General features: G+C 40.6%; 1 protein-coding gene across 1 annotated transcript in view; it reads left to right on the forward strand.

The window, feature by feature from the left end:
• The first annotated feature begins 5,210 nt into the window (after positions 1-5,210).
• The window catches only part of NCKAP5 (NCK associated protein 5), a 349,664-nt gene continuing 333,096 nt past the window's right edge, over positions 5,211-21,778 (forward strand). The window contains exon 1 of the mRNA XM_062579086.1: positions 5,211-5,279. Within this exon, the coding sequence (XP_062435070.1) occupies positions 5,211-5,279 (69 nt within the window). The remainder of the gene's footprint in view (positions 5,280-21,778) is intronic.

A 21,778-nucleotide genomic window follows, 5' to 3' on the forward strand; every position in this document is an offset into this window, starting at 1 on the left:
TCCTTCTCTGCAAAAATGCAGCTTGCTTAGCTAAATAACAGCCTAATCCAGTGGGTGTGAATGTACAGTGCATACATTAGTGCTAACAAACTGCTGACCAATCTAAGCAAATACCTGAGTGTACTGAGCATTAGCCTGGCAGGCTGCGCTGCAGCATTGCTATGAAATACGCTGTGGCTGAAACCAAAAATATTTGGCTAAGTTTCGAGTTGCATAAATGCAGATGTCACTATAGATTTCTATTTCCCAAGTGTTGAAGTTTGAAACATCAGCTCATAAGAGAATTTTGGAATTATTTTTTCATTTCATCACTCAGAGTCATGACCAGGCTGAATACCATAAGAGGGAGAGATAAGGGTGTGGTAATGAAACCATTTTCATGGCTCAGTTTTAATCATGAGGCAGAATTTTCTCATCCTTTTCAAAGGTGGGGTTTTCTGCTAGTACTGCTGTGATGATTTTAACACTTTATTTGAAAAGACAAGAAAGACTCAAAAAAACTTAGTACAGACCTAGGATTTCTGGCTGGGAAGGCAAACATAGTGATTTTACAGAACTGAACATTCTTTGCTCTATTGAATATACATCAGCTGGGGTGTTTTTCTTCCAATTCTGAGAAGGACCAGGCAATTTATGCTGTATTTAAGGCTTTTTCTACCCCTTTTCCTTCTAAAAACACAACAAAAACAAGCATATAGACGTGGTGTTGGTATCAGGGTTGTGATAACGAATGCAGCTCTGTAATTGCAGACTCAACTGCATGATAAGGAGGGAGGTGTTTTTTAAATTAGGTTCTCAAGAAGCTGAATCACTCCAGAGATCAGTAATGAGACATGAAATCTTTCACCTTCAGATCACCTGTTCATTCTAACCAACACTTGCATGGATAAAACTTTTTACTTCCTTATAGATGTGTGCTGACCTATGCTAGTGGTGCTGTTTTCATTTCCCTTTCGCTCCGGAGGGATAACACCAGTCTGGTCGTTCTGCTTCAGTTCTGAAGCACGGCTGTCAAGCCAAACTGTCCGGGTAGGAAACAAAATGTTTAAGTGTGATCATTGTGTGACTTTGCCCTCATTCCAGTACCTAAAAGTTCAGTGTCCTCATCACAAACCCTGTCCTCTTGTTAACACCTCGGAAAGACAAGCAGACTGTTGGGAGAGTGTGTGTTACTGCCTCGCTGGGGCTTTGCTGTCTGTCACTCTTGAGGTATGTTAAGCAGAGGGTGGAGAGGCTTGTTCTCCGGCTACATTATATCTATTCTGAATATAAATGAAAAGATGTTATTTTCCAGAGCTGTTATTTTTGTCACCTGTCATAACTGCTAAATCTATACTAATTTGAAAGAGAGAAAAATAAATACAACCCATTTCCAGTTATGAAAAGATTTACTATGTGCTAGTCCCCAGCTGGCATATGTTGGCAAAGCTTTGTTGAAATGTAACTGCACAGTTTCAAACTGTCTGAAAATATCTTGGATGCTTATCTAAGGAGTAGAATGTTATATTTTTATCTGCAAAAGCAATAGACATCAATCATACTTTGTTAGTACTAGAAATGAAGAAGGTATAATCCAAGAAGCTTCCTTCATGGATCATAGACAGTGCTTTTCTATGTTAATCATGTCATTTCTTCAGGGCATAGTTTTAGAGCCATCTGAAGTAATGAACATTCTTGTATTGAGTACTAAAATTACTGCATTTTAAGATCATGCTGATGCCTCAGGCTTGTTGGCTGTATGAAGAGGGAGGGAGTACCATATAGAAAAAGATCCCACTTAGGTCTTCCCCCAAGACTTTCTTCCAGGCACATACAAACCTTTCTTCCCTGAGTTCAGTGCAAAACTAATGGGACCGTAGGCAGACATCTGGGACCTGCTTTCTTTTGGGCTGTAGTTCATGACAGAGGCTTAAATGCTGAGTGCCTCTACCTTCTGCGCCTATAGGCTCAGCACAGGTGAACTCGGTAGTTCTTTAGCTGCTGCTTTAGTTCCCAGGGCTACTCTGGGAAAGTCTGCTGCAGCACAGGGGGCTGTAAGATGTGGCCCCAAAGATGCAGCAGCATGCATGTGTGAGTGCAGTGTCAGCAAAACACCAAAAATGAGGAGTGAGTTTGCAACATGGTTATTCACAAGTTGGCCAAGCTAAATGGAACAGTCAAGAACTGAATGCTGGTCACAGGTGTCTCTGCTAGAAAGACTTTATCTGAGAGAGATCAACAAGTTCGTTGGTCAAAGAAAGCTGATACATTTCTGTCTTGTTCTCTTGGTAATACAAAAATAGTATTTCTGATGATTGGGCAAGCTGATTCTCAGGGCTTTTACATATCAAGACTGTTCTTCCTGGACAGCCATTGCCCTGTGCTGAGCTTTCCAGGATAGTGCATCTCCTGAATGTTATTTTTGGTCTCTTGGTTGGTCAGTAGATTTCTCAGAGGACAGTGGATTTGCCTAGGAGGCTCGTTTTTCCCTGGTGCAGGGAGTATGCTGCCCAAAAATGACCATCAAGCTGGAATTTTTTTCTGTATTAGTAAAGTGCTACTTCATTGTAACAATCAGTTTTCTTTAAAGACCTCCACACTGGGTGTTTTGAGGCACCAGTATGTGTTGATACATGTGATGTATTTGTCTTCTTTGACAAATACCTTTGATTCAAACCTTTAACTAGGTGGAGCCTTAGGTATTAACTATTTGGGGAGAGGTCCTTGATGGCCCATTTATAGTGTATAAAGCTGGGCTATAAGGGATATGGTAAATCCACTTCTTGACGTGCCCAAAGCAGCACAGCATATAAACTATAGGAACAATAATCCTTTCTCTTAAGTAAAACTAGACTTGGGGTTATTCTGCCAAGCATCTGCAGAGATTTCAGGCATTTACTCATGTTAAATGCTTGACCTTCTACTGGGATAATTCCTCCGACTCTGGCTCTCACTAGCTGGCTGCTAAGTAGTTCTGTGCTTACTGATCAACAGGAACTCCCTTCGTGGAAGTCATGCTCTCCAGCCATGACGAATGCATAGAAGAATGGTATAAAGATTACATAAACTCCTTCTCGTGCTAATTTCTGGCACCCTAACAAGAACAGTGTAATAAATTGCCTTTGTGTTTGTTAAAATCTGTTGTAATATTTCTTTTGAGACATGATAGCTAATCAGGAAACAGTGGTAATTATGTGATTGCACACCATTATGCTTCCTCATTATCTGCATTAAATAATGGTTGTAGCTTTAGGAGCAACCGTACAGAAAGTGAGCAACGGCTTATAGATAACTGTGAAAAAAAATTTTTTTTGAGAGAGAATGAATGCAGTGGAATAACAGATTTTTCACACTAATGGGTGTACATATTCTCATTGTATGTGTTGTTTAGATTAATGTGTGTAGAGGCTGATTTATCTGCATTTTGGAGAAAGCATGCTGAATTCTAGTTCTCCATAAGTGTAAACCAAAAGTACAAAACGAGTGTAAGAGAGGCCAGGTGTTGGTTTAATGGACAGCTGGATTTAATACTGGATAGCTTGGCAGCTGGACCAATTACGGCTTCCCCGTGGGTGAGGTGGCCCTAGAACAGTCCCCGCTGCAGTGTCCACCTGATTATACCGCCGTGCCTCCGCAGGGAGCACCTTCAATTCCAGCTGGCCTCGGAGGCTCAGCCTGGGGCACCCGCTTCCGCTGTGAGCGGCTCGGCTCAGCCTGTGCTCAGGCTCCTCTGGGTCCTTGTGGCAGACCGATCTGGGGCAGTTTGGGGAAGAATGGGGTAGTCTTTATCTCCTTGATACTGCCACAACAGCAGGTGGGCTTGTGCACAGGTGTGCGAACCTGGCACGCGAGCACCTCTGGAGGGCACGTACAAGTTGTTTCTGAAAGTGCCAAGTGTGTTACCCTACAGCCAGCTCATGCACGGTGTAGTCACGTGTCTGTTTGCAAGCGCAGAGGCAGTTCGCTGTGAGCAAAAGGGATTAGAGACGTTTAGCCAGGTTTGCCTTTTGCTTAGTCGTATTTTTCAGTCAAATGCAGTAACTCACTCTTGATCGAGTAGCACTGTATGAATATCAGAGCCTGGCTGGAGTTTGGTTGTAGAAACCTTTTCAAAAACCTATCTTGGTTAAAAATTGTGGACAAATTCTTGCAGTTCTTTTGCAGTGAAAGTTTGTTGTCCTTAGTGAGCGTTAACCCAGATGAAGAGCTATAGGATGTTGTACCCTGACACAGTACATGCGGTTGCTATGAGCTACAGAAGAAAATTCCTGTATTAGGTTCTACATTCATGGGCATATCTGCCTGCCTAAATTCAGGCTAGATTCTGATTTCTGTTACTGCATCGTAAATGCTGAATAAGTTCAGTAACTTTGCCTGTGCTCCTGAATCATGAATGACAAATGTTACATTCTCAAGTATAAGTTAAAACTTTAAAATATGTACATTATCAAGAATGTTTAGGAAAAGACAGAGCTGGTAGTTGTTACTTGTAAATTGTGGCACAATGTTCTAGAAAATGTCATCCAGGAATAACCAAATCCTACAAAATTGGAAAGATTAATTCCTTCCATTCCTGCCATTCTGTTCAGGCGGTACAACTTTCTGATTATCACAGCAGAATCTTTGACCTTAAAAATGCAAGGAGAGTGCTGAGGGCATTTGTCTCTCATTAAGGATAATGGGAGTTGAAAGCTTTTAGAACTTTTCAGGATTAGGTCCAGAATTTGTACATTATAGTAGCAGCACAGATGTGCCAGCAAGCACGGCTTGCTGAGGAGTGCAATTAAAATGAAAAAGGAACGGTTTCCCTCCTGCCTTCCCCTCCCTGATGCCAGGTAGTTCATTGGCTCTGCAAACCTATTCTCCAGCCCTGTTAAAAAGAGACTATGAAAACATGAGGTGTAATGCTAAAGACAACTAGGACAGTAGTAGTGGATTTTTTTCTTTTTTTCTTTTATTTTCCTTTTTTTTTTTTTTTTTTTTGAGACAGTGACACAAACATATTGGTGATATTTCTGTCTGGACAGTTTAGCTTTTTTGGCACAGAAAACTTGTTTTTGGAACAGAGCCTACCATAGATGCAAAGTCATTAACTGCTGGGTTATTACAAAGTTAATGATGAAAGATAGAAACTGTTAATTAGGATATTGAAATGTGCATTTTTTTTTCAGTGATGCTGGAAACAGTCTGACATTTCTAGTAGATCACAAGGAGAACAAATAACCTCAGCTATGGAGAGAAAAAGACAGCTACAGAAAAGGGAGTTTGGGAAAAGACTTTCTCTGGACAGCAGTCTTGTGGTAAGAATAAATATTAATTTACTGACTATATCTTCTGTCATAGAAGTATAATTGCAAAGAAATAGTACTCATAATGGTGTGGCTTTGTAATTGTTTATCTAGTAATCACAATATCACAGCCTTTTGTGATTTTTAAGATTCCACAAAGCCAAATTGCTGGAGGAATTGTAGTACATCCTAAACAGAAACATGTTATCTTATGGAAGCATGTCGCTGGATTTAGTGGATTTACACAAGGTGAGAATTAAGACAAAAGTACCAAATTTGTAATTAAATTTTAACCTAAGCATCTGCAGGATCACTCACTATTGCGTTATACTTAGCGCTTGAGAATAGTGAGTAATTGGGTCATCTAATCAGAAATGCTGGTTTTACTATTGAGGATACTATGGAAAATTTATTGATCCACTGTGGTGAATGTATAAACTACTGTATTATCATCTGAAAGAGAAATATAAATGGCACATACCATAAAGTAATTGTTTTTTTCTGTGTATAGGATTTGAATTTATTGGGTTTATACTCTAGATTTATTTTTAGTTAATGATTTTCAAACGATGACTGAGAATAACAAGGAATTTTTTATAGCTGTACTGTGGATACATGATTGGAAAATGCTCACGGATATTGGACATTTGTATAAAATGATAAACATGACAACGTCATGTACTCAGCATGCTCGTGTGGCTACTAATGGAACAAATACTGAAACAAGCAAAGCTGAGAGAGCCAGTGAAACCCATTTCCATTTCTTTGATTTCTGTAGAGGTTGTCTTCTGAGGAAGAAGTTCCTGGGTTTTGGTAATACAGCTGCCTCTTTTGGTGTTTTTTTAATGCTCATATTGCGGAGAGTGGTGCTTGGAAATGCTGGGAGCAGGTGGATTTGGCGTCGGCAGCTGCAAGGGCAGAGGGCAGAGTTCAATTTTTAGCAGTCACTAAAAAACACCAGTTTGTCTCTTCATCCAAAAGTCACAAAGTATTAAATTAAACTTTGCTCAGTGAACTGCGCTTTGTCACTCTCAAATAATGAGTTGAAATATTCACCAAACAGTACTTTAGTAAAGGGAGAAGAGGACAGCAGAGAGGTAACGGGAGAACAGACTGTAACAATAGTCATTTGAAGTTCTCAAACCTGATGTCTTGATGAGAAGCTTCTCATCTCCTGTAAGGTCTGCTAACGTGTCAGAACCAGCTCGGCCACATCCATGCTGGCACCAGCGCACCCACTGCGTGAGCTGCCCGCACTCCGTTCCAGGCACCTCCTCCTACCCCACTTGCCACCTCAGCTTGCTGGTCTTGGAGATCACCTCCACTGTAGAAAAACCATACCCAGAGGACTATAGAGATCTCCTAGAAAATAGAAATTCTCTTGTCCCAACTGTCTGTCTGTCTTTGGTTTGACTTCTGTATCCCAAAGCCGTAAGCTGTTGCCCTGAGTTGTGGTGCCCACTCGTTTCAGGCATGTTTAGCATAGTTGGTCTGCCCTGAATTTCACACATTATCACAACTCTGATTTCCTCTGCCTTATGCTACACCTGTTTCTTTTCAAAGCAGAAAGTACACAAACATGCTAGAAACACTGAATATGACGTGAGCAGGTTCCTGCCTGTTCTCTGATGCCCTTCCTTCACCTGCCGTGCTCTCTAGCAGGCTCAGCAGGGCAATCCTTCCCTTCTCCATCTCTTCCTTTGCCTGCCCTGTGCCATTCACTGTTCTCCAGGCACGGAGGTCTGTGCTGTCCTCTCTCAGGCCTGAGCTACTAGGTCTATACTCAGGTGGTGCCTGCTAGTGAAGAGGTATGCAGAGGACATTTAAAAAGGGAACCTTTCCTTTTCCGTAGCTTTGAAACAGCTGTTTCTTACAATGAATTATAGCCCTTTATTTTGAAAAGTAAAGCCAGTGAGAGACCCAACCTTCCCTTAGGCTTGGAACTGGTCTTCAGCACCCTATTGTGGAGCAGTCTAAGCTCCCTCCTTTTCAGACCCCATAGCTCAGTGTGCTGATAGAGAGGTAGGTCGGTCAGCCTGCATCAAAATCTGCCTTCTCAGCTTGCAGGGCAGGGGATGCCGACAACACCATTACAAATACTCCTGCTGTCTTGTAGCTTGTGGGCAGAGAAGGTGGACTTACTGTGAACTCACGATTTTATCTACTGTGTTCTGAGCCAAACCAAATCGCCCAGGTATTGCATGTTCATGCTTATCCGCAGGGCTGAGCTCTGTTGTTGGTTCGAGGCATGCAACCGCAGTGGAACAGGCTCCGGCGTAAATCCTGCAGTTGAAATGCACTGCTGGTTTCCAAACAAGCTGGCCACCAACTATCAATATTTACATGGTAAAAATAAAAACACACATGGAAACATGAGTACTGAAAGCTTAGGGAAATGCTGAACTCACAAAGCAGTTGTGCACTTCGCACAAAGTGTGGCTTAGTATGGGGAAGAGTGCTGTTTTTCCCTAGGTATTTCATTTATGTAGTGGGCTAGATTCAGCCTTTACTTAACGCATTGAGATACATTTTTTTTTTCTCCCTGGGGTGGCCAGATGGGCTGCTGTGGTGGCTGGGAACAAGGAACTAAGTATTTCTGTGTTCCAACCACATCTACTACTGGCTTGAGCTTAATTTATAGCCAAATCAATGTACCATACTTAATTCTTAGGCTTTCTCAGCAGTAAAGCGGGCATAGAGATGCCAATATCACAGGGATTATTGTGTATGTAACACAACTAAGAGTGTTTTTTCTAATAATCAGTGTTACTTGCACACTAAAATGCTGATAAGGTCTTAATTAGAGGAAAAACAGAAACTCTGGCTCTTTGAAAAGGTGATGCTTCCTCCCTGCTCCTCAGCAAGTGGTAAGTAGGGTGAGAGACTATGCCACAGTGAAGAGCAGAGACCTTCCAGCACTAGCTGGAGGTCAATGACTTTCTGCCAGCTGTGGATCTGTCTCTGATTAGCCCCTGTTGGTGCTAAGGTGTTGAAGGAAGTGTATGTGAGGGAAAGCTGAAAGGGGTAGTCTTCCGCAATATATCTTGAACGTAAAAACTCATTGTACAGTCAGGCTGACTTGTCCAGTTACTTACAGTAGTTTCTACTATGTGTAGCACTGGCAGGTGGTTGGTGCCTGTGTAGCTTTTCAGTGCCTATATGCATTTTCAGTAGCAGTATATTACAGTTTTGTGTCTATTGAAACTTTATATTGAATAGAATGTGTGTAACTTGATTAAAAGAGAATCATCCACAAATTTAATTAGCAACATATGAGCCCTGCTTGTTGTTAACTGCCAGCTGTTATTTCCTAACAAATTGGGAGAGATGTTCTGAGAGTCAAGTGCCTTCAGCTGTCTGTAAGTAAATCACACTGGATGTCCTGTGACTCTGTGAAATGCACCTAGGCAAAACGGACTACTTGGTGTTCCTCTCATTTTCTCCAAATCCCTATTCTACCTTACCGCTGGCAGTAACCTCTTAATTGATGCCTTCTTATCATATGTCTCTCCCTTTTATCCTCTCTGTTGCCAGACTGCACCTGAGTACTGTTTTACCACAATCCAAGGCCCACTGAGGTCCTTACTTTCCACTTTCCTTTCTACTCCTGACTCTTCCCACAGGCATTGTATTAACCTCTTAGGCATTCAGAACTGGAAACTTAAAGCTGGCTCTGATTTCCTTTAAAACAACAGTTTCTCCTTGTTTGGTGGAGCCTTCCAGCATTGTTGTATCTCAGAAAGAACTCTGATTTTTCTGTGTTTAAAGGAAACGTTTCAATTATTTTTCTCTGCTCCATGAGATACAAATAGGGGTTTATGATAACATTCCTAACACAGCCTGGCTATGCTAGTTTTCCCATCTGCTTCAGATTGTAATCGTCCTGTGGAATGTGTTTTCCATGATTTAGTCTACAAGTATTGCTTAGTGATATTTAAAACCAAAAAATTCCCTCTGCCTCCCTTATCTCTTGGACTCTGAATATATAGGCTATGATGCAATTTGAGGGAAGAGGGAGAAGAAGAAAGAGATGTTTCTAAAACAAGAGAGAGCTTTAAACTCCTCAGGATATCTCTCTGGATCTTCAAAATATGAATATGAATTTCATCAGAATTTGTTGTATTCAGGCTTATCCCATTAAACAATGAATTTCAGGCTTCAAGTGATGTGGACCAAATTTGGAAACAAGATCCTTCAAACAACATGCCAGTAAGCAATTACATAGACATAAAACAATGTTCCGTAAAACACAATCACAGTCGCTGCTTTTTGAATACCTCAGATAAAGGAAAAGAGTCCAGTGTTGTTTCATATCCTACTCTACCCCTTTCCAACTGGTGTGCCTTGGGAAATAAGCTTTAGAATGAGGGCAGATAAACCTTTTTAAAGTTTTTTTAAATTATTTATTTAATACAAATATACAAACATGTTCATAGAATAAACTTCATAGGACATTTTTTTAATGAGTGATCACAAGTTTAATGGATATTTTAATCAATACGTTACTAGAAGTCAATAGTTTAACAAGATTCAGATTCTTACCTTTCTTAAATGTCAGATAATCCAACAAAGGAATCGGTTCAACTCCATAATTCAAACCAAAGGGGAGTCTTTCTGTTAGCCTCAGTGGAATTAGATCCCTGTGAGCTTTTAGTTATAAGATCATAGCTGTTATTCCAAAAACCTTTGGCATGGCCAATGTCTGTTATTGCTCTGTAGGATTTCAATATTGGCAACAGCTTGGAGAATTTTTATACACCAAAGAGCTCATTTTCATGTGTAGACAAGGCAGTCACGCCTGCAGTGACAAGAATGTTTTATAGCTTTATATTCAGGTGAAACAATTATGAAATATTAAGCTCATAACAATTCTTATAGGTATCCCTGTGGGATCAATTATCGAATGTAATATCCTTGTCATTTCTGCCTGATGTTTGAAAAATAGAACACACCATACATGAAGGATATACTTTCTGTACTTTTAAAATAATTTTATAATACCTTGTTTTTTCCTCTGTGATTAATGCTTATGGCTAGTTTGTTTTGATTTTATAAAGCTTTTCTCTGTATATTAATTACAAGCATGAACCATAATTCTCAAAATCAAATTGATTTTGAGGTAGGAAGACTAAAAACTGCTATTTCTTTTTGTCTTCTAAATAACATAAATAATATGTCACATCACATATTATTACATTAGTAAAAATCTCTTGTCTTCTGTGTGGGTTGGTTATAAGATGAATAGATAGATGACACAGAGAACAAGATGTCCTTCTGTCCTTCTGGATTGCTATGTCTATGTATGGAGGTTAAAGCCATTGCTATCATTGCTGAAATACTTCTATTTCAAGTTAAAAAAAAGTGCAAAATTGATAATCTTGATAGAATATATTTATTTGCAATATGTTGCCTAGATGTCACCTACCTCTGTGTAAAATTGTGTTCTGTCTAGGACGTGATACATGGTTAATGAAAAAGAAACAGGCCTTTTTGAAGAACATTTTGCCACATGGTGTAGCTTAAATCTTTTAGATTTTATTGAAAAGAACAACCTTACAAAGTGAAATAGTATGAATTTTTCATGATTTTTAAAATGTTCATTAATAGTATTTCCATATTAAATCCTTCACTTGAGCATGTGTAGTCAAGAAGAACTAGTGGATGAAGCTATAGGTAAAAAGCAAGGTAGAAACTGATTTTTCTGCGTTCTCTTTTTACTTTAGGCTAAAATAAAACAAGAAAATGAATATTGAAAACACAGAAAAATACATTTAATGTTATTTAAAAATTTGATTTTAATAAAATTAAAACACTTAGTTCCTGCTTAGAACACTTAGTACTGCTACAATAAAGACATTTTTGATGTGACAGGATTTCTTTGGTAATAGAGTTTATTATTTGGCATGTAGGGCTTGGACAGGGAATGGTATTAAAAAAGCTAATGAAAGGTTTGTTTGTATTTGAAGCTTTCCTTAAAGCAGTTGTTCAATAAAATGAAAAACAACAATAAGAAAAAACCCAAACAGACCCAAAGCCAATCTTCTAAGTAACTTCTGTGGGTTGGGGAGGGTGTTAGAACATCTCCCTGCCACCAGGGCCACGCTGGCAACTCTATTCACTGCGGCGCTCTTTGAAAAATAATGAAAGCCCTATCCTTTGCCTGATCCAAACTGTCCGGTTGCCTCCAAGCCCCTTTTGATCAGGGAAAGGTCAGTGTTTCAAGCTGTGCTCGCTGTTTGTGTGGATAATTCCCAGCCTGACTGCACACGTGGTTGGCCCTTACAACTGCGGTGGCATTTAGCTGGGGAGATGTGAGAACAGAGTATCTTTTTGAAGCAGCCAGCATTTATCAAAGTAAAAGTTTTTGTTTTATTTAAAATGAGGCTTTTACTTTTAAATGTAAGCTGCAGTGAAGTGCTGCTTTGGTGGCTCGTGAACTGTGCCCTGCCTCTTTCATTCTGGTCACACGCTCCTGTGAGTCCCTGTAGGATTAGCTTTAATGACACCGCTCCGTTATAATAAGGGCAGCAGTGTAATATAATGAATTGTACATGGTTATGGGAGTAATACCTACCTCGAGCCTGCCTCGGGTTACATTAGTGTCATGTGCAGAAACGCTTAGCTGAATCAGAGACCTTTGCTGAGAATAATGATAGGCTCTCGGTGATTAAGGCACAGGGCTAGGAGCCAGGTGTTTTGGGTTTAAATCCAAAATCTGTGACCTTTAATAAATTTCTAGCTTGGTTTTCTCATCAATAATCTGGACATTATAATAATTTGATACCTACAGTGTATGCTGAGAGCAGTCTCTTTATTAGCATGTGTCTGTGGGTTGCTTTGGTATCTTCAGATGAAAGGTGCCACCGAGAAAGCATCATTCTGGGCAAGCTCTGAAGAGTGCTGTGCCAGCAGTCTGGGAGGGGGGCTCTGCCTGTGTGGGAATTAAATCCAGTGAAAGGAATAGCCTTGTCTTTTTGCTAGTTGACCCTGACATTCACAGAGTGTCTAATATCACTATAAACATATATCAAGCAACGTATTTTAGCATTTTTAAATGAAAGGTGTCATTAAAAATACTGACTAGTCAAATGCTGGCCGATGTTTTAGTATTTGCTTCCTACTTCAGTTTTTTGCACCTAGAACTGCTGCTGAATTTGATACGAATCTCCAAATGTTTTCAGTTCTCTCAAAGCCTGTATTTTGTGTGTGAGTGTGTGTGTGTGAGTTTACAATTCAAAATTTTATTCGGTTCCATTTGGATACGACATCAGAAGAGAAGTATGTACCGAGGGCGTATCATGCACTGCAGAAGCCCAGGGCAGCACTAGAGGAAACATGCAGACGGCGAGTCTCAGTCAAACAGGCCTCCCAGTGTGCTGTGGAGGCAAGCTAAAATATCCATGACATGCAGTGCGTGCAGCTGGAGAGTATGCAAGGAGAACAGTTTAAGAAAGGCAACAATGGTGGTGTTTTGGTGTGCAAGGCGAAGTGTGGAAGATAACAGCAAGGAAGTACGTGTGATGTTACTAGCTTAATAGGTCAATGTTTACAGATCCGTAGGGAAAAATCTAAAATAGAGAATTAACAAAAGGAGTAGGTAAACAAAATTACTGAAACAATACTAAAACAGTACTTGTGCCAGCGTTAGTGATGCCTGTGCCATTCTGCAAATCTGACAGTAAGGACGTCCACTTCACAGACTGAGGAAAAGCGACGTTAAAGGTGGGCATAAACTGAAGTGCTGACAGCTGTCTACATAGTGCTCAGCCCTGTAATTTGCTTGAAACATATTAGAAAAAGTAAATCCCAAAGTGGGCAGAAATCATAAGAAACATCTTAGAGCAGAACAGAGTAAGAACAGTTTGTCTGGTGTGTTTAAAGGCACTGGATGTGTACCAGGCCTTTACAAAAACTGATCTATCTATAAATATATTGCCAATAGCCTATACTTGTCTGCACCTGCATTTATAATAAAGCATAAATGAGAAGAGCAACTCTAGCAGAAACACAAGAAGAACCATCTGAGTGCATCAATTCACAACAGAAGCTGGTGACAGTGAGGAGAAAGAAGAAACTACTGGTGGGAAAAGACTCCTTGGGCTTTAGTGATACTAGCAAAGCAGTAATACGGGAAACCTTGTGATCTGCATGTGCTTTAGGACATACTTTATGAGTACACCCGTACAGCTAGGATAACGGAAGCAGAGTCTGCATCAGCTTGGATAACGACAACATAGGTTAATCAGTATTGAATTACCAAATGAGATGGAAGATAACACTTTGGTGTACTAGTGGTAGATAGGTCTGTTTTGGATTTCATTTGCAGAAGTAAAGAAGTGATTAAAGCACTGCAGATCTTGGTGGTGGTCGGCTGTTGTGAATGGCATTCTTGGGCTCTGGAGCAGCGTAGCAGAATCCAACTCAAAACCTCACCATCACTCAGAAGATGCAGCGGTGCGAGTTTGAATGGAGTCTGCGGACCCCAGGAATTATCTTGGAAGAAGGAGGTGTCAGGCCGCACGGAAGGAATGGCTCCACTAGGCACCAGCTCCCTGAAGAACCACAGTCCTTGCTTGGAGTGAGGCCGGGAGTGACCTGCTTACTCAGATTGAAGCTAGTTTATACCAGAAACCAGCGAGCCTCTTCAAGAACTGGAAAAGTCAAAACAGTGAGCAGTACTCGCATGGCAAGTTACAGAAAACATTGCTTGAAGAGGGCAGAAGAATAAAAATAATGAGCTCATATATTGCTTTGAAAACAAGGCAGTAGTGTGTGAAGCGTATGGTTCCTGAGCAATGGTTGGAACAGTATTTCTGCTGCAGGACGCCTCGATGGTTTATTGATCAAAAGCCCTGGCACCATCCGAGGCAAAAGTGCGCTCAGCGCAAGGAATTATTTACCAGTTGTTGCTGCATGTCACAAGTTACATCAGTACATACAGGTGGCGGCACAGTGACAGCTGAGCGAGAGCACGAATCCCCGGAGAGCGCGCTTGACAAACCGCTGGCTTTTGCGCTCTCCTGTCGTCAGCACATCAGCCTCCAGCTGCAAAGCTGAGACTCGAAGGTTGAAGTGAGAGCTCTGAGAGAAATTTCCTGTAGCTGATCAGCCCTTGTTGTCACAGCAGAACTCGATGCAAAAGTGTAGGAAAAATGAAAAAGTAATATGGACAACAGAAAAGATGATTTTCCTAGTAACTACAAATGAGCTGGCAGATGGACTGAGAAAATGAAGAGCAATGGTATTTTTCATCTTTTAAAAGAAGCAGAAAGTATCAGTGCCTGTTGCTAAAATAAATCTCAGCAAATTTCCTGTCAGACTTTCAACATGAAAATACTGAAAAAATAGAAAAAAATTAAAAAGCTTTTAACAAAATTGATTTGACTGAAGAGGAAGAACTAAAAATGAAGGAGAAAGCAAGAGGAATGTCTGTATGTTTTTTGAGAGAGATTCAGAAAGGAGACGTTGGCTGATACAATACAAAGCTGTGGTACAACAGAAGGAAATGGTTGTCAAATGCTCAAATCAAAAAATTCCGAAGACTGAGCCATGTGAAGTCTGTGATAATTCACAACTGCACGTAGCAGTGCTTAGGCGAAACTGCTCATAGGTTCGTCTCCTTACAGCAGAGACAACCTTGTGCTAAGAATTGATTTTTACAAGTTTTTTCCTATGTCGTTCAGCTGGACACGTATGAAGGGTGGCTTCTCCAGGAAACCTCACCGTGGAGTTATTTGACTGATTATTGATCGTTATTTTGGAGGGAGCGTCGTGACTCTGAGGAGTTCTGGTGGTTTGCAGCCAGCGTCGGGCAGCCTTGGCTCTGGGGCCCACGGCAGTAGCTTTAGAGGCCTGCCGCCTGGGGACAGCCGTGTCCTGCCCGCTCCGCTCCCGCGTGTCCCGTGTGCTGCTGGGGCTGCCCAGGCGCGGGCTGCACGCGGGCAGAGCGCCTGTGAGCCTTGGACCGGCTACAGATCGACAGCTACCAAGGGAGAGGGATGTGGTGGGGGCCCTTATCCGCATGCAGCAGTGTGGCTGGGGGCTTTGCCTGCCCAGGTGTTAAGAGCAGAAGGCTCTCTCTAATAAGAGATCTGAGGCATTGGGGTTGACTAAACATAGATTTTATTGACAAACCTTTAAAATGCTTCATGCCTTCAGCCACGCACACCCGGAGAAGGACAGCTCTCAGCCTCTTGCAGATGTCTAATTCTGCCTGAATACAACAGTGGGAGGAAAAGAGACAAATTATGTTCTAGGTTGTGTTGCAGTTCTGGTATAATTCCCTGTCTTGCAAGACCAAGTGGCAAAGTGAATCCACCCCTGCTAGTTCGGTAGTGGTGTCCTTTCAAGTGCCCTGTTTGGATTCCTGTTACATCCTAGAAGAGCGTATTTTTCTCTCTTGAACTTGTGTGAGCATAAATGTACAAAGGTAAAAAATATATTGGAAAAATATGTGTAGGTATATCCAGGTAGATTACTTTTTATGAACAGCTATGGTTGATAAGAAAAAGCTTCCCCTGTGGTCTCGAGTTGTGTTTATTCTGTTCAATGGATGTAGGAGAGCCTTGAGTCAAATCTGGACCTATCTGCAAACCAACATTTCTATCCTGTGCGGAAGATTATGAGATTTTGGTGTTCGTTTTAGTCCCAGCTGGAAAATCCTGGCTTTTATTACACACACATGTGCATGCACACATGCGCCCGCACACACATACGCACACATTGGCCGTGCTCATTGAATTCTGTTGTTATTATTTTGATGTTTGTTAAAATAGACGACATACACTGTTTTGCCCCTGGAGTTTTCAATTTCAACCTTGAAGTATAGCGTTTCCTACTGAAAATTCTGTTAAATCACTGTATGTTTTGCCGTATGTTATGTGTGTTACGGGATAAGCGGTTTCTGGTTAAAAACCAACCTGCCAAAGAGCTGACTACGTTTTTCAGATGGAAAACATTTTGCTTTACATTGTCAACAACGCTGTGCGAAAGCGCGCGGTGGCAGCCGGACGTGTGTATCGTTAGCAGCCGGGAGGCAGGGATGCTCGCGGGGCGCTTGTCTCCTGCCAGGCAGTTTTCTTTTCTAGGTATCATACCTGTAAGTGCTTGTCGAATTCTAACTGCTCCGGATAGCTTAGCTAGCAATATGCCTTTAGTTATTTCCGTTCTTGCCCCCCAGAGCTCACCTACCTGCTTTTGCTTTTAGAGCCTCGTTTGACCCGGATAGGAAGTGAACTAGGATCATTGTGAAGCATTTAAAATAACTGGGCATCAACATCTGGCATTATAGGTACTTAACGGTGTAAATCTAGGGAGTTTTATGATGGCAGCGGGTGTTTTTTCTAATGTACAAAGCAGCTCCAAGTCGTTTTGGCTGGGAAATGGTTTCCCAGTTCATTTCTAGAAAACATGTTTTCACTCTAATAACACCGTGGAGTTTCTCATTACAGTGAAAATCTCTAGTAGGTCTGAGGGGAAAAATTAACCCTACTGTTTCTAGGCACCCAATACGTTTTCCTTTTTCCTGAGTTTTGGCAAAGACAACTCACAATGTGATCATGTTTCGGGGTAGTGGTTTCTGTCACAGAATCTAAACCCAACGTATAACTGTTCATAAAGCTCCTATGCGTCTTTGGAGATGCACGTGTACAGTATGTGGATCCCCACAGATCCTACCGATCTCCGTTCCCCTCCAGTGTTGTTGAGTGTATAGGGTGTTGAAACAAAGTGTTACCGAAGTAAGAATTAATTCCCAGCTTCTTTCAAGGTTTTATAGCACGCAAATAGCAGTCTCAGTCGAAATGAGCAAGGTTTAGCTCTTAATGAAAATTATTTTATTTGTATTGTTTTGTAACTAGGTTAAAACATATATGCTTATCAAAGATGTTTACTGAAAGGTTGACACTTTAATTAAGTGACTCCCCCAGGTGTGATACAGATTCCTATGAGCAGTGAGCATTTGGTCTGGTCAGAGCAGCTATTTCCAATCTGGAAATTTTGTTCATTATTTTAATGCTTTATTTTCAACCAAAAATCTAAAAATGTTGAAAATATGTCGTCTTAAGCTGAATTTATTTTTTTTTTTCACTTCCCATTTTTGCTGCAATGCCCTCAGAGAGTTGTAATTTATGTGCTGCATGTTCCCATGCTGCCCAGCTAGCCTGGGCTGCGTACAGAGCTCCAGGTGCAATTTCTGCCCACCGAAGTGGTCCCTCCAGAAGGAAACCAGGCTCCCTCCGTGGCAAGGAGGGCACAGGCTCATGTAGGGTACACAGCAGGTAAATGAGGATGCTCCTTGTGACCCTAAAGACACCATGCATGAAAATACAAACAAAAACCTTCTGACTCGTTTGAAGGAAGGAAGGGTGTGTGTGTGTGTTTAAATTCATGGAATTTTTCCCAGAAATTAAACCTTTTCTTTCTGTTATCCCAAAGGCATTTTCCTTCAAAAATTCTGATTTTTCTTGCAGACACTGCACTGTCTCCTCTGAAGTATTTAGATAGAAAATTCCAGCTTTACTGAAGATACACATGATGATTCTTTTATCTGTATCCAGTCTAATTATTGCCTTACTCTACTAAGCAGAAACTTCAGTGGGACCGATCAGCTAGAAGGATCTCTCAGACATGAAATACGTACTCTGTATAGGTTATGATGACAGTATCTGATACAGCAAACATTTACTTCTGATTTTAATCTTGTATCTGTTGCATCTATTAAACGCCAGTGACTTCAGTGGACTAGTTCCTGACTTACATCTGTGTGAATTAGATGAGAATCAAGCTAAAAATCCTGTATTTTTTCCACAGCTATTTTGCCTCAGTTTTAGTTATTTGACTAGTATCTGATTCTCTTGTTGTTACTGAAGGCTGGATAGGACTTTCCTTTCATCTTTTGTCTTCATAAATTGGCTTGTCTTCTGGCGCTGAATCACACTAGCTGTCAGGGGCTAAGTAGCGGGTTCCTCCTAACCCCGTCCATTTATGGTTCTTTTTGATGGGATTGTTATTTACTTTCCAACCACCTTGTAATCATGGTTTCATCTGTGACTTCAAGCTTTTCTTTGAGTACCACATCAACTACATTGTCAAGGCCCCCCCCCTTTTTTTTATCAGGGTAGGAATTCAGCAGAGCTCAGCTCTTGCTGTCTCAGCAGGATGCAGAGGGTTTGATTTATGTCTGGATAACAGCACAAGCTGAATTATGGCAGTAGGCAGCTCGCGGGCCTCCCGGACTGGCTGCTACGTGGTTGTGCAGAACTCAGCAGCTAGAGGACATACAGTTAAATGTGCCCAGAAACCGGCATATCACACCTGTCCGAAGAGCTAGGCGCTGAATTCTTTGTGAATGTGGCATTTGTTTAAACCTATAAAGGTCAAATTTTGCTTTCTTCTCTGTATAGCTGTGTCTTGGCTTATCCCAGTATTTGTATGCCCTATGAGTAGATTTTATGAGTATAACATACATCATCCAAGAGGTTGCCTTGCAACTTTCCTTCGTGTACTTTTCTTGAGAAAGTCTTGATGCCATTGGTGTAGTTTAGTTGCTGTTTCCTTCTTGTGCAGAAACTGTGTTTCATTTTAAATTAATGAAGTGACCTGTGAAATTTCCTCAGAAGGAGGCTATGTGATCCAAAATTGACAAAATGTTTTGTATTCATCAACATTATGACTACTGTTTAGCAGCTAAGCAAAGTTTTTTGATTTTTAATTGCTTATTTCTGCTGATTCTCAGTCAATTAGTAACTTCAGGTATATAGCTTTGGGCTACCTAATTTTGGATACCTTATTTATAGAAACAATGAAAATCTTGAAACATGAGTTTTATTAAGCAGTCTAAAATTGGACACCCAACACTTCCAGACGCTATAAATCACCAGTTCCTTTGAAATAGTTTTTAAGTCTTCACCTCCACAGAAATTACATTGACTTAAAAGATGTGTTTAACAGAATGTTGCTAGCTGTAGAAATGCGAGCCTTATCTGCTATGCCAAGGTAATGATTCATAATTATGCACAGATTAAAGTATTCTTCATCTGCCAAAACTTTACTTAAATGGGTTTGACAATTAAAACAGGAATTCAACTACTTTATTATCTGCAAAGAATAATTTGTGACACCAAAATTACAGCATCTCCTCTTTTAAGTACAGAATTAACTTTCTGAAATGAACAATTATATTAATTCATTTGTATGTTAAAATTAATTAAAAAATAAATCCTTTAAGTATTCCAGAATTGACTGAGATATTTTTAAAAATTTTATTAATAGAGGGATAGTACAAACGCTAAACTTCCTGAGAAGTCAGAACTAATTAAAGACTTACAGTAACTACATTTAAAATTTTTTCACAATGTTCTTCATAGCTTAAAGTTCCTTCTTCAGCAGAGACACATGGATAATATTCTTCTTTTGAGAACACTTTAAAGAATGCCTTCCTTCCAAATGGTAAATACCTATTCAGTGTTTTTCCATTTGTATAAAGCAGAGAGCATAGGTGCTTTCTTGTAAAGCGCACTACTCAGAGTGACTGCCACATCCTGCTGGGAGCAGTGTGATGGGACAAGGCTGATGAGATGCTGTCCGTCTGTATGCCCTCTGGCTCTGCTGCCCACTGAAGATGGACATAGCAGAAGGTCAGTTACAGGATTCCTGGATCTCGCATCACTTTAAGGGCAGGCTGAGTAAAGGCATCCTGTATATCGCGTTGGCCCATCATGTATGTCACATCAGGTCTTTCTATGAGGGATCCTGTGTCTGCCTGTATTATCTGCCCTTTACTGATTGTATAGTGTTGCTGCCACTGGGGCCAAAGACACTGTGCCCCACACATCAGTACTGCAGGTCAGGACCAATTTTAGGCCAGTGGAAAGGGAAGTGGAACACGGGTGGCACCCTTTGCTGCCGGGTCTCTGTGAAGGTGCAGTCTTCTGTCAAGGGGACTTCTATCTCACTGAGCCTGAATTCAAGATAGTCTTGGTGTATTCGTAATGCCCTGTCCTTTAATAATGTAATACAGAAAGAAAAACAGAAATATTTTTGTAAACAAGATAATCTAATACAGAGCTGTAGACAGTACTAATGCTAATCACAGTTATGTGCTTGATTCATTACACTGCTACAGCTTACCTCTATGCCTGTGAGTTTCATATCCTAGCATACATATATCTGCTTAAACTTTTGACTCTAAATTTATACTGCTTCCTTTTCAGAATAATTAAAATCTCCTTGTAATGTTTTTGCCTGTAGCCTTCTGCTGATGGTTTCAGCTCTAGTTTCAGGCCTTTTTCACTGAGAATGCTGTTAGTACAGTTGAGCGCCTCCATGGAGACACGCTGTCAGATCAGCTCTGCTGTGGAAAGCTTCTCCCAACGCAGGCTGTAGAGGAAGGGCAGTGGTGGGGTGCCCTCCAAGTCAGCACGGCAGCAGTGGACTGATTTTAACGTGATTGTTACACTTAACTCAGTGAGGTACGTTTGAAATTCCTACCTGTAGGACTTCCCTTGCAGAGCTACAGATATTATTAACAACCATAAATGCGTGCAATCCTCCTGCCAAAGTAGCCGCCAGTGTTTGTTTCAGCGATGGCCTGCAGTCCTGGGGCAGCAGGTGTAATCAGCTGCTGTTAATGATGCTGTTCCGTGGGGTTTTAGTTAAGTGTGTTCTTAGAGCTTTGTGGACAGATGCCTGTGAGAAGAAAGTAAGACAGTTTCTGAAATTAAAGAACTCCTGTGGATTAAAACTGAGTTGACTCGAATCCTTGGCTCCAAACTTTTCTGAATATATTTAGCTTGGGGCCCATCTCAGATAAGAGGCAATAAGTAAGCACATTGTCACCGAGTGGAATTCAAGATTGCTGGAGGTCATGGAGGTAAATACTTCGGGTGAACTTTTAATAGTGTTCAATAATTTTCTGACCTTGGATAATGATGGTAACTGAAGTTGGATCTCTCACTGCAGGGTATAACACAGTCTCCTGTAAAGTAAGGAAAGAGTTTGTACTTTCTGGTGCTTACCTTTCACTAAGATCCTAAATAGTATAGTTAGCTGACTAAATAGGCAAGTTGTCTGATTTGTTTTTTATCATGTTTGTTCTTACAGGATTACAATTTAAACAAATATTCATGGGAATTCAGTTCTTTAATATGTGTGAAATAGAACTTACTTTAATATTTTAACCAGTATTAAGTTGCTTTTCCTTATATTAAGGTTAAAACTTAACACAAGTGTTCTGGAACATATCTCAATATATGGAAATTTGGGGATACATGCTTCCAATTTCAAAATAGAGATGTACCATTTTTGAGAGTATCAGGAAAAAAAATATGTTTTCTTGAAAATAAATAAGGGATTTATAAACCCTTGTTTACTGTGTTTTGACTGTTTCAGTTTGTAACGTATATGTTTTTCTTCCTTTAAGACTGGAGTCTGGTCACTATTTTTATCGTTTTTTGTTATGCTTATTAAAACAATCTCCTAGACACACTAGTGGGGCTTTGAACTTGCTATTA

The sequence above is a fragment of the Rhea pennata genome, chromosome 6 (assembly GCF_028389875.1).
Source record: "Rhea pennata isolate bPtePen1 chromosome 6, bPtePen1.pri, whole genome shotgun sequence".
Classification (NCBI taxonomy): domain Eukaryota; kingdom Metazoa; phylum Chordata; class Aves; order Rheiformes; family Rheidae; genus Rhea; species Rhea pennata.